At 40.3% G+C, this 13,049-nt stretch overlaps 1 protein-coding gene across 1 annotated transcript; it reads right to left on the minus strand.

Moving 5' to 3' along the window:
- Nucleotides 1-551: 551 nt before the first annotated feature.
- Nucleotides 552-11,203, minus strand: TMEM129 (transmembrane protein 129, E3 ubiquitin ligase). Its single transcript, XM_062575243.1, has 4 exons — nucleotides 10,963-11,203; nucleotides 10,085-10,559; nucleotides 7,088-7,247; nucleotides 552-4,770 (listed from the first exon to the last, which is right to left on the minus strand). The coding sequence occupies exons 1-4, from the start codon at nucleotides 11,165-11,167 to the stop codon at nucleotides 4,522-4,524; spliced, it is 1,089 nt and encodes a 362-aa protein (XP_062431227.1). The 5' UTR covers nucleotides 11,168-11,203; the 3' UTR covers nucleotides 552-4,521.
- Nucleotides 11,204-13,049: the final 1,846 nt, after the last annotated feature.

Genomic DNA, 13,049 nt, shown 5'->3' on the forward strand with positions numbered 1-13,049 from the left:
AGCAGCCCGGGGCGCTGAGGCGAGCGGGAGGTGACGGTGGACGCGGTCTGCGGGCAGCTCAGCAGCGCGGGTGGCGGGCACGGCGACAGGCGCTCCGCGGGAGTGCGCTCCGCCCAGCTGTTGCCCGTGACAGCTCTAAGCAATGCCGGAATATAAATTTTGGATGTTTGTGTCTATGAGGGGTTATCGCCACAGTATCTAAGAGCTTCTTAGGTAAGAGATTTCTGGCAGTTCCCCCACTGAGTGAATGGGATCCAGTGTCCGTTCCTTGCCCCAGCCACTTATGGAAAGTTTTTTTTCTTTTTTTTGATACACAGATTTTTCATGACGTACTTCCTTTATGTATGGCCTTTGTATTCTTGCATTGAGATTTTTAGTAGGAAAATTTAACGAAGAAGTAAGTAATTGTCAGATGCTCCTTTAGGAGTAAGTCCTACTTTGTATTGACTTATCCTAAGCTAACACACCGTATGTAGATGAATGTCTGATTTCCACCCAAACAATGTTTTGGACTGTAAGAAGTAGTTAAAATGAAAACTAAAAGTCTTAAATACAGTCAATTGTACTTTTATTCAGGTAGTTTTAAAATGAACTACATGTATTAAGCCTTTTGCTTAAAGGCTATCCAAATACAAAACAGTTTTAAAATATATAACTATCTGGGTAAAAAACCTCCCCACACATATACCTGTAGTATATCTTTGGAAGAAAGTGTCTAATAATGCCTGTCAGAGCTTGAATATTCATTTCATCTTAAATATCTAAAAAAATATGTCCTTCTTAAGAAGCAGCTGTCAGAATTTAATGATGTGTTACTCAGGTTTAGTCCGACTGGAATGGCACATGGCTGCTGTCTACAGAGCTTTAGTGCAATAAAAATACTCTGAAGTGATCACATAACAACCAGGTATTCCAGTTTCAAGTTATGGCAAGCCTCATTATAAACAACTTGCATTCGTAGCACAGATTTCATAAGATTCAAAATATATCCTGGTTGGATAAAATGCCTTCCATGGTCAACAAATTATTGGCAAAAATCAACAAAAATTGTATTTTGCCAGTAACTTACGGAATCGTAACATTTCAGATAAAACACAACAGTGGCAATGATACATATAGCCATGTACTCAGAAATACCTATTAAGCCATATATTAACTAACACCTATTAATACCACATATGTGGTATTTATACTGACACTGTGCATCGACGAATAAATTGTTTTATAGCAGTCATTAAATTTACATTTTCATAATATACTTCAGTATACTAACATTGCCTATCTACAAGGCATGTTGAAAAGCATGCACACAACTAAAAAAAAGCCCAACTCTAAAGCCTTAATAGTTAAAGAAATTATTATTAAGTAAATATTTTATCCTATCACACTATTTGTCTCATAAGTGCTGCAAAGAGAAATATTCCAAATACTACCTTTATGTTTATGAAGCATATCATGATCAGTTGGGAGGCAATATATTTCTTTTTCCTGCAAGCAGTGACCTTCTCTAGAAACAGCCATACATGTGTGTGTGGTTTTTTGGAATGATGATTTGAAATTATCATGAAGACAAACACCTATCTTAATGTTTGGCGAATTACGCAAGACAAATAAGATGCAAGATTACCTATGCAGTCAGAAGTCATGGCTGCTTCTTCTATCATCTCTAAATAGTTCATATGGATTTTTAACAAGTTGTTTCTTTAACACAGCCTTTAAGAAGCTTACAAACCTTAGAGGCATGCCGGACTACTTTGAGAATTTGAACTTGAGAAAATGCTTGTTTTAGAAATATAAGCCAGGCACCATTATTAATATAAATCATCCTTTTATTTTACTAATTATTACTAAGTCTTCTAAGAGGCACTTCTGTGGACAGAACACTACCATGAGTATTATACATTTTTGAATACTACTTTTGTTATACTGTCATATTGGCAAAAGAACTAAAATGAATAAAAGCAAAGTCCCCCTTTGATTCCACTTCAAATCATCTCAAAGATAGATTTCTTTAAAGAACAAAATGACTGCACAAGCAATTGGGAGACTAAAGCTTTTACTACATGAGATATTGTTTAACATTTTTTTTGTATAAAAACATCTGCAACTACATGTGTGTCTATAATCTAAGGTTCTCAAGGCCTTTACAATTTAAGCTTCAACTGTCTTAACAATAAATGTATATATTTATTCCAAATTGAAAAATAAATGTATGAATTGAGTGACTGTGAGCAGCAGAGCCAGAATCTGTAATCCTACTCCCCCTTCTGCAGCTATTTCAAGGACCACATTCCCTATATTTGTGCCACAGAAGTAATACAAAATCCTTACTTGTAAAGGCAATTGTGTAGTGAGGAGCTGCACATAAATGACACCACCTGGCCCAGTCAGAATCTACCACAGATTTAAAAAAGAAAAAAAAAATGCAGAGAACATATCTCAAAATTACAAATAACTTTCCCACAAAAGTACTGGAAAATATCTTAAATTCAATCACTGATCAGTGCCCTGATTTTTTTATTAATTTTCAGACTTGTCAACAAATTTGTCTGAAGGCCTCAATTTTATCCTATTCAAATGAGGATGAATGTTAATTAAGATGTGGGAAAGAGAGACAAATCCATTCTGCCAGTCTAAGCATCAAATTTTAACTCCAAAATAAGTAGTAATAATCTAAAATAAATAGTATGAAAACCAGGAAAAAATCGCCCTTACTAATAAGTAGCACAGACGATTGCATAGTAAAGGTTGTATATAACCACTGAGATTGCTGAAGTAATTAGTGTCCTTAAACCCAAGCAGCCTGGCCTTTTACGTGCATATTAGAAAATACATACACATACATATATAAGTTATAGGTCAGTTCTCATATGATGCTGCCAAGTCTTTTGAGTCTTTATCCAAAATGTGACTTGCAGTCACATGTGTAAACATATCCTAGTTTGTCTGGCTCTAAGTGCAGTTTGGTGTTTTCACCATGTCACCTATAGCTAGGCTGAGACTTTAATGAAATATTTCATGGTTGCACTTCCAGTACTTGTACCATTTTTAATGTTCTGTTACCTATTTCTGCTAAAAGCAGTCTTGCACATCATGGTAATTAAGACTTTCTCAATCAATCACTGGCATATCACCTATATTAGTGACTTACTGATAAGATCCTTGTTATTATGCAAGTAGGAAATATTAGGGCCTTGATTCTCATAGACCAAAGCATCAAAACATTCATTTCTCTAGCTATTTGTCCCACCTCTCTGTCAGAGGTTACTGCCCCTCCTAAGATGGGCAACCCCAGCAATACCTGTACCTCAGTCAGTCAGTACAATGTGTAGTTCAGCGTATGAACTCAAAGTGCACATTCTCCAGCAGCTTAAACCTCACCAGGCAGTAGGCTAAATAATTGTCCATTGAAGGGTGACAGACAACAGGGACACTAAGCACTGTATTTAGGTCCAGGAGTGGAGCTCTCTAAATTCAAAATATTTCTCATAAATTTTTATTTACAAATTACTCTGATGCAGACCACATTATGTGCAGCAGTACCCTGCTAATGCTAAAACAGCGACTACTGCTTATGATCAGTCTCTGAAGTATAAGAATGAAAAACTTTAATTATGATGGTCATTCTTGGGACATCTAGCATGGCAACTTATACCTAATTCTGGCATCTCTTTTAGTGGAAAGGTTATCCTTTAGAAAACTTACAGGCTTTGAAATAGCTGAGCATTCTTTCCAAATATTTAAACAGTTCAAATGTTTGCTGCATTCCCTTCAAATGTTTTAAAAAAAAATCAACACCCAAACAGCATTGAAACTAAGCAATACAACTTCCAGGAACATTTAACTACAACAGTCTACGCACAGCAGTAGCAGTGTAGGTAAACAGGATACATTTCTGAATTCTTCTGTTGTTTGAAATAAATACGTCCATTAAAGTACCAGTTAGAGGCAGATTAATGAAATACAAGGTCCCTGCAAGAGCCATACATCTTTAGAGATTAAATTTCTTAGTCTAGTGTAACCAATCCCTTTTAAGTGAACAGGACCAGCAAAAAACACACAGCTGGTGTACCCATTTGGTGAACACTTGCAAAGATGAACATGAACATTACCAATGGATCAAATAATAAAAGTATCAATGAAATCTAATCAAAGCAATTTTCTCAGCCCTTTAGTAAAGAATCAAAACATCAATGTTAAAACTTGCAAAAAGAATAGTATGTAATACATTCATGGGATACCCTTATTCCATCCAAGACATAACGAAAACAAGAAAAAAAAATGAGAGAGAGAGAGAGATTCCAGAACTGAAATATTTGGTGAATAAAAACACACGAATAAAGGTAAAAGTGGAGAGGAACTGAAAAGATGATAGGCTACTGTTTTCAAGGCTGTCAAAGAAAGCTCTAGAGCTTGCACCTATGTAGAATGTCAAGTATAAAAAAGAAACCTAACAGACTTTTTAGCCAAACCCACTATGAAATACATTTGAATTTTAAAAGTAACATATCAAAATATTATTCATCGTATTATGCAAACATCTAAAATGCAAAATTTGGCTCTGCAAGTTGGGCAAGGCACTCGGCTTGACAGCCAGGTCTCTGGGTGTTGCTGATCCTGCCGGCTGGCAAACCATTTGCCCATGCAGGTGAGGCACCACATAGGACGACAGTAGCATTGCTGGCATTCTCCTTCATTTGGCTCTTGGCAGTTCTTGATGAGCTTGATATTTGCGTTAGTCTGCATGCACCCTATGCAAGGCTCCAGTTCCTGAAGGAGGAAAAAAATGTCAAAACTATGAACTTCACAGAATGGCTGATTTTATTACTTTTAAAAGGCTCTTAGCAAATTATCTCCACAGGCGCATAGCAAGAAACCTGAGTTGGGCAGAGCCTCCAGGCAGAACTGCCCCACCAAAAGATATCATAGATATCAAATTTCATTTGATATCAAGATATCAAATGCTTCCAATCTCCAGAAACATGTTTTATAGGAATACAAACTAACGAATGAGAACAAAGTAACTCTTTAAACGGAGAAAATTCATAACTGCTGCATGAGACAGATTAAACAAGTGACTGAAAGCAAACTTTCCATCTCTCTCTGGAGGGCTCCATCTGCTTACAGAACATAGCAGGTAGGGCAAGCTATGCAAGTAGCTATCTTTACCATTCAGACATGTTCTTTTTTCACAAAACACACAATATATAGTAAAGAAAATAACAAAGCAAACACTTCTCAGTGCTTGTTACAGCAAGTTTTCTTCCTATCTTCTTTCTGTGTAAATAGGAGACATAAATAACAGGGAAAGTCTGGGCTCTACTGAAATCAGTGGGTGCTCCCCTTCAAAGACCAGAAATTTACATAATTTTCTTCAAAGGTATTCCAATAACTGGTATTTCCCCACAGTTAATTATATCACATGAACTTGCAGTTGCATATAGGGAAACCATTTTGCTAATAAATAAATAGTAATTCACATTTCCTATGGCTTGTACAGCCAAAGCTCTCCATGAACTTTGTGTACAAAGTTCAAGACACAGCATACTGAACAGGCAAGGAGACCTGACAGCTCTGAGAAAGGAACCTAACTATCTGCTTTTATACTTAAAAAATGGAGATGCTCATACATCATTTAGCTCGTAAAGGTGTTTTAGGGGCATAAATGAAAAAAAGAAGCAAGATGCTTACTAGTATAGTTACAATAAAACTATGCTCATACCAACTGCACAGCTAAGTAAAGTGATGTTAAGGTTGACTTAAGATAGCACCAAGGTCACAGAAAGCAGCTCTGATCTGTGGTCTGTAGGTCCCATCTCCACTGTCTCTTCCTCTGTCAAGTGTCTGTTCAACCAAACGGTCAGCTTCATTATGGAAGGAATCCAGATGAAAACTAGCCTTCTTTCTTTGCCTCTTTTCACTTGGATCATTCCTTCCAATCAGGTTCACTGCAGACAAACTCCTTTCAACACAGGGAAGACGAGAGTGCAAGAAGCAGGACTGCTTCTTTCAGAAGCTGTTTCAGCTTCTAGCTTGTGAAAACAGAGGCCTATCTTAGGCTTCAGGTAGGAAAAGCTCCAGTATTTAGAGGTTAACTAACTTTTTAAGCTTACTCGCGGATCTTCAGAATAGGGGAAGATCCCACGTTGTATTTTAAATCTCCACATCATAGTTTTGTTCTTATTTATCGCTATCAATCCAAAACTTAATACTAAGTTTATACTTAAATATGTCACAAATTAAAAGCCTTTGTAAGAAAGCAGCTCTCTCAAACAGTATCTTTTTTTCCTTTTTAACGTGAACATCTCTTTTCACTGCTTATTGGTGCTGCAATCGGAATGCACAACCATGGTATGAACAAACATATCTGAACCAGCTATATTTTAGCTAGCTCATGTAACCATACAGTGAAGACAACATATAAGCTGCATGAGACTGCCTGTGATATGAAGTACTCACTCTATCAGCTGGAACATCTGCAACAACTTCACTGGAAGGTAACTAGAGCTAGTTCAGTATATTGAACAGTGCTCTAGTCATGCTTCTGACTGCGGCACAAATACTGTAATGACCAAGTCTCTGAATATTACTGAAGGAAATATTCCATGTCCTTATTTACAATTAAAGCAAGCCTCAATTAAGAACCGTTGATCTATTACAGGAAAAGATCCATCAAAAGCTAGCTTTCTAGAACAACAAGCTGTAATAGAGCAAACCGCCTAAAGCATAGTAACAACTACTGTGACTCTAGCTCCCCATAAACATTCTGGAAATGTAACTTTATCATTTCCAAATGTCTCAGGAAAAAAGGTTTATATAAATTATTATAAGAACTTTTTCCACTATGGTATCTCTCATTTCCCAAATATTTAATGTTTATAATATAGTTAGTTTCCCAGAAGGAACAGAAAAAGCAGCCAGCTCCACATTTATTACATGTTTACAGAAATGGAAGGTGAGCCATAAGCAAATACAGTTACTAGACCCAGTAATCAAAGGCTCATCTACACTGAAAAGCAGACTTATTACAGTCTTCCACCATAAATAAATAAATAAATAAATAAATAAATAAAATAAAAAATCTCACCTGATTGCTTGGAGCAGGGTATGTCTGGTTGATTTCCACCAGAGATGTAAATGTTTCTAGAAATAAATCACTGAGGCTTTGATGGATCACCACATTAGCTGCATTGCTGATAGGAGCACGGAGCTTTTCACGGAGCTCCCCATACTCCGTGGAGTTCAACCTGAAGAAGAGATGGAACAAAACATTACCTTGGTTATCCATTCAAGTACTTTGTTCAGCAAATTGCAGTAGTTAACATCAGAATAGTGAATCCTCTGAAAACCTGTTGAGGTTGGTGCGTATTGGTCTGAATAAATGCACAGCATTTTGTTTCCTTTTGCCTTCAGTGGTGGCTTTTGGTTAAGCAATAAAAAAATACACAGTTTATTATATTTTTCTCACAAGTGAACAAAAACATGAAATCCCACATGTATTCTAGTTTTAGCAGGCACATACGGAGACAGATGTTTAAAACTGGCTTCCACTTTAGCATGCTCAACTTAGAGCACTTCTCATCAATGTCTTCCCCACTCTGGAGCTGAGTACCAGGGTTCCAATAATTCGAATAAAGTCACATACACATATTTCAGAAAAATCAGAGCCAAAATATCTCACATGAGACTTCCTTACACTGACATCCCAAAATCATGATCTCTCTTTCAAAATACAGTCCTTTAACACTTATGAAAGGGGACAAACAGAGCTTTAAGAGTGGCATTCAGGGACAGGATGTAACTTAGACAATAAACCATGCTTTCTCCTGCCTTAACCCCAACCTGCAGGTATAAATGAATAAATATAATTTCAGGCTTTATGTCCAGCGTGACTATCATAGTTTCAAACTGCCAACAGGACATACTAGACATAAGTTAAAACATCATACGAAAATAAATTTAAACTAATTACTTTAAAAGCCTAAACAAAAGAAATACAAGTAAATAATCAAGCATAAACTGTAAAATACTGCATATTTTCTGCCTGCCTTGTTTCTGCCTATTTATTTATATTATGTCTAAATTTTAGTTTATAAGCTCCTGAGGACAGAGACTAGTTATTACATCATACGTGGCATATGTCACCTATGTATATAAATATCAGAAGAATATCAATCAGTATCAAGTTTATGTACTTTCATGATCCAGTTTTTATGTGTAATTGTAAGTTTTACAAAGGCTACAAAGAGATCCCAGATGCGACCTACAATTTGATCTGAGGCAGTTTTCATACTGTGTCACTTCTGCTACAGTAAATGTCTCTTAAGTAAGGCCTACAGACTACCTGTGGCACATGAGGCCTGGTACAGACCCTGTAATGAGACATTTCTGTTGTTACTGAACATTTCTGCACAGTTCTGAATTGCAGATTCAGGATTCCCCAGCAAAATGTTTCCACTCATTAAACTGCTTTCACGAAGGAGCCCTGGGAACACTGCCCTGAAATTCCTCATTCCTCCTACCATCAACTCAGTTCCCCAAGGAACAGATCCAGTACAACGCAATACTCGCTTAGTTTCAGCTCCAGGTGCTCTCCATTGCTTTAAGCGCTACAGAATAATATTGATGTTTGCTAGTAGATATTACCTCTGCAAATAACAAAGACCTTTGTATCCTGAGGAAGAACTCACACTGAACACAGAGGGGAAAGTGTCCTGTCTTCACATTTTTCCTTCATTTCCTGATTCTGAAAAGATACAATGATCCAGTGCTCTTAGAAAGGGAATTTTGTCCTACTGCACTTTTCTTAAATCCTGTATCATTTTAGTAGAGATTTACTACTTCTGACAAGTTTTATTACAAGAACTTTTAAACACTCCTTCATACTGTTTTGTTTAACCACGAAAAGAAAATTCTAGTTTTATTACTCTGGCACTAAAGCACTCACAGAAGAAAACCATTAGTTGTTGAATAATTATTTGGTCACCACTTCCACAATTCTATATAAGTCTCTTCTCTTACTATTCTGTCATGCTTACCTTAACTCTTATTCTGAGCTCTGTTTACCAGAATCTAACACAATCATCTCAATGGCTTCCTCACACTTGCCAGACTTTTAGGTGAATAGAGTGGTCCTGGCAATCTGCTTACCTTTAACTACCACTAAATACATGCTGTTGTTATCTGTTAAGAGAAGTTAATTCTTACATGAACTGTTGCTTTTCCCTCAAACCCTGTAATACTCCTTTAGTCTAATCTCCAAATTGTGACCACTTTAAGTGCAGAAAAAGCTGAGCAGATACTGCTCAGCTGCTGATACAGAAAAACTCAAATTGTTAGGAATTACTAGCTTAAAGTAGACCTGACTGTATTTACTATTCTGTGTAAATTTTTTTCTATTAAAACAATATTTTTGTAATACCAACAACCCACTGCATGACATACGTTTTCAGAGCAAACATGCTCAAATGCCTTTTCAGACTTCGTTTCAGGAGCGTGAGTACAGCTTTGTGTACTCCTTTTAATGACACAAGAACACGAAGATATTAGCATCGTTCTAACCAAGAGTGTTTGTTGCAAGTTTCTGCTGAACTTGCATTCTTGTCAAGCTACACAGACTGCTAAAACAAACAACCAACAGCATGCGCCCTTGGTAAACAAGCACTAACAATTCACAGCATGTTTTCCATGATTTACAATTACTAGAACATGTAAATCAAAAGTGAACCTAAATTACTTCCTTGCTTCACTTGAAGTGCAGATTTAAGCTTGCAGTAAGCCAGTGAGAACTCTTAAAAGCAGAGAATAAATTAGGAGTCTAAAGCAGGAGGAGGGAAAAAGAAGTCATGGATGAGCAATAGCCAGTTTTACATAAATCACTAGTTCTTTTCTCCCAAAATTTGGGAGACCAAAGATTTTTCCATTTCTTTCCTGTTCTCCATCTTTCACCCACGTTACCTCCTCCTGCCTCTATCACAATGCCTAGAAACCCAGAAGGCAAAATCCTGGAAGACTTCTGCCAAGAAGCACTCCATTAACATCCCTAAATAGTATACATATGATGATGTAGCATATTTTGTTTTACCGAATATCAAATGCCTTCACATAGGGATTAATACTGGCAACGCGGATGGTGAGGAACTGCACAGGCATATTTGAGTCTGGTGAGAGTTCGTGCTGTCTGGAGTCTGTAACCGTCAAATGAACATCCTGCTGCTGGGCAACGTGTAAACAGTAGGTGGTCACTTTAATCACCCAAGTGTCTGTAACAATCACCCGCGCTCCTGGGGCTCCAGTAGCAAATTTATCAATTCTCCTGAATTCCATGTTGATAGAAGAAGCTACTGCCCTCCAACCTGACTGTGGGAGGGCATGAACAGCAAGCGTCCGAGCTAATGGATGATTATTCCAACCTTTCCGTGACCAGTAATATGCCAGGGCACTGGTGACTGCTGGGAGGAGAACGGCAAAAAAGAAGAAAGTTTTCCATCCTTTTGGAGCCAGGTAAAAAAGACAAAGATGTTTTTCCGGTGCAGCAAAGCACATACCAAGGTAATATCCTGCAAGGAAGAAGATTTACTTTCAGAAACCAAGTACACGCATAAACACGTATCCCTCAATCTTGCAGTTAACCTTACCAGTGAGCTCACCTAACAAATCTGTTTTATTTTTGGGCAGTAACTCACATTCCAAGCCTTCTGGCCTAAGCAATTTAACACAAGTACTAACCTGTCAGATGTCACTTATTTCTACCAGAATTATATCGCTAAAGGGAGCTGATGAGAACTTACTGGTTAAATAAAATGTTATGGCTTCATGAGGACACGCACTCCCGTGCAGTCAACTACTTTCAAAGCTTCAAAAGCGCCCCAAGATTTCTAACGCGACACACGCCGCTCGCAGCCACATCTGCGGGGAGGGGAGAGGAGGTCCCCGCGCCACAGCCTCGCCGCCGGGCCTCACCGAGGGGCAGCAGGGAGTGCGCCAGCAGCGTGCCGGTGCTGCGCCGCAGGTGGTACTGCACGAAGGCCGCGTCCTCGCTGCCCAGCCAGGCGGCCAGCAGGCTCTGCACCGTCAGCCCCGCCGAGCGGACCTCGTCGGGCGGGAAGACGAAGCACACGGCGAACACCACGTAGGCCAGCGTGAAGGTCACGGCCGAGCTCTCCATGCTGCGCTGCGCTGCGCCGCCGCCGCCGCCACCGGACCCGGCCCGCCGCCGCCGCCGCGCGGCTCCCTGGGAGCGGTAGTTCCCGCTCCGTGAGGCGGGGAGCCCGGCCCTGCCGCCAACGGCCGTTACGGGCCGCGCCGCGCGTGCGCCGCCGCCGCGCGGCTCCCTGGGAGCGGTAGTTCCCGCTCCGTGAGGGGGGGAGCCCGGCCCTGCCGCCAACGGCCGTTACGGGCCGCGCTGCGCGTGCGCCGCCGCAGCGCGGCTCCCTGGGAGCGGTAGTTCCCGCTCCGTGAGGGGGGGAGCCCGGCCCTGCCGCCAACGGCCGTTACGGGCCGCGCTGCGCGTGCGCCGCCGCCGCGCGGCTCCCTGGGAGCGGTAGTTCCCGCTCCGTGAGGGGGGGAGCCCGGCCCTGCCGCCAACGGCCGTTACGGGCCGCGCTGCGCGTGCGCCGCCGCCGCGCGGCTCCGTGAGGGGGAGCCCGGCCCTGCCGCCAACGGCCGTTACGGGCCGCGCCGCCCATGCGCCGCCGCCGCGCAAGGGCGTCTCCTCGGGGAGGGGAAGCGCTCCTCAGGGTGCGTCTCGGAGGCCTGGCAAAAGCAGCGAATTCCGGTTCCGAGCTTAAAAAAAGCTCTGTGGTTTGGGGTAATATCCGTCTGAAGTAGGCAAGTGGCTGTTCGCCCCCCCCCACCCCCCGAGGCCCTGGAAAAACCTTCTTCTGGGGTTTCCTGGTGTTTTTATGTAATATTTTCCTTAGAGAAGTATCAGGAAGGAGACTTAAGACCTTAAAGGGTTGTAAAGTGATTAGAGAGATTTTAACATATGTTTGTATGCTCCCAAACACAGTAAAGGTGTAGGCCAGATTGTGGTCTCTGGTTACTAACGAAATACAAATAATTATTAACTACAAGCATCATTGTTTCTCTTAGAAAACAACCCCCAGCACCACCTAGTCACGCTCTATAACGAGTAACCACGTACTGTAACGTTTTCCTATTCCAGAAAAAGGAGGAAATTGCATAATTGCAGAAGGATGGCAGAGAAAACATCATGCAATATTATAATCTACTACTCGTAGCAACCTGGGTGAATAGGAAATGCAGCCCATCTCATTGTGAAATCTTACGCCAGTAGATGGTTGATGTGGTGTTGGTAGAGATCAGATTTCATGGTGGTTTAGTGATTCTTGTATAAGATTGTTGAGTCAATAAAACTACTTGGATTGCATGCGTTGCATTTCACTACAAAACACTTCATTGTTACCAGCTTTATTAATTTCAACAACCATTTCATTGTTACTGCCTAATGACTCAACTCAAAAGAACTATTTTAATTTCTGGAATGGAACATGACATTTAATAATTAATAATAAAATATTGTGAGATGGCAAATTTTCTTTATGTGGTGTTATTCACAAGACTGCAATGCTGTGGGTACATTTGGGGCTACAGGAGACTAATAGTTTTCTGTTGGGAGGGGGAAAGCAGCAAAATGCTCTTAACAGCTACATAGGACAGTTGTGCAAAAGTCCTGAGGGCAGTGGAAGTTCATGTGGATTTGTTTATCAATACGGATCTCTGAACAGAACCAAAATTTAAATGTGGACCTTACTCTTCTAAAAATTTTCTGTTTCTAACCTAATCCAAATTCATCTCCACATAGGTATGATTCACCCTCTAGAGTCCTCTTTGAGCCCAACTCACTGCAGGACTGAGTCTTGGGACACTCCAGTTTTACCAAGGTTGGTCATTTTTTCACAAGGTCTGGTCCACAGTCCCAAGCCCCAGATTTCTTTGCAGCAAACATCTATGAGGGTGATACTGGAGTTGTCCTCCAAAATTTTTGCCCTGTTTTAATATGCACCTTTAGCATTTTGTCCCTGTCT

The sequence above is a fragment of the Rhea pennata genome, chromosome 4 (genome assembly GCF_028389875.1).
Source record: "Rhea pennata isolate bPtePen1 chromosome 4, bPtePen1.pri, whole genome shotgun sequence".
Taxonomy (NCBI): Eukaryota; Metazoa; Chordata; class Aves; order Rheiformes; family Rheidae; genus Rhea; species Rhea pennata.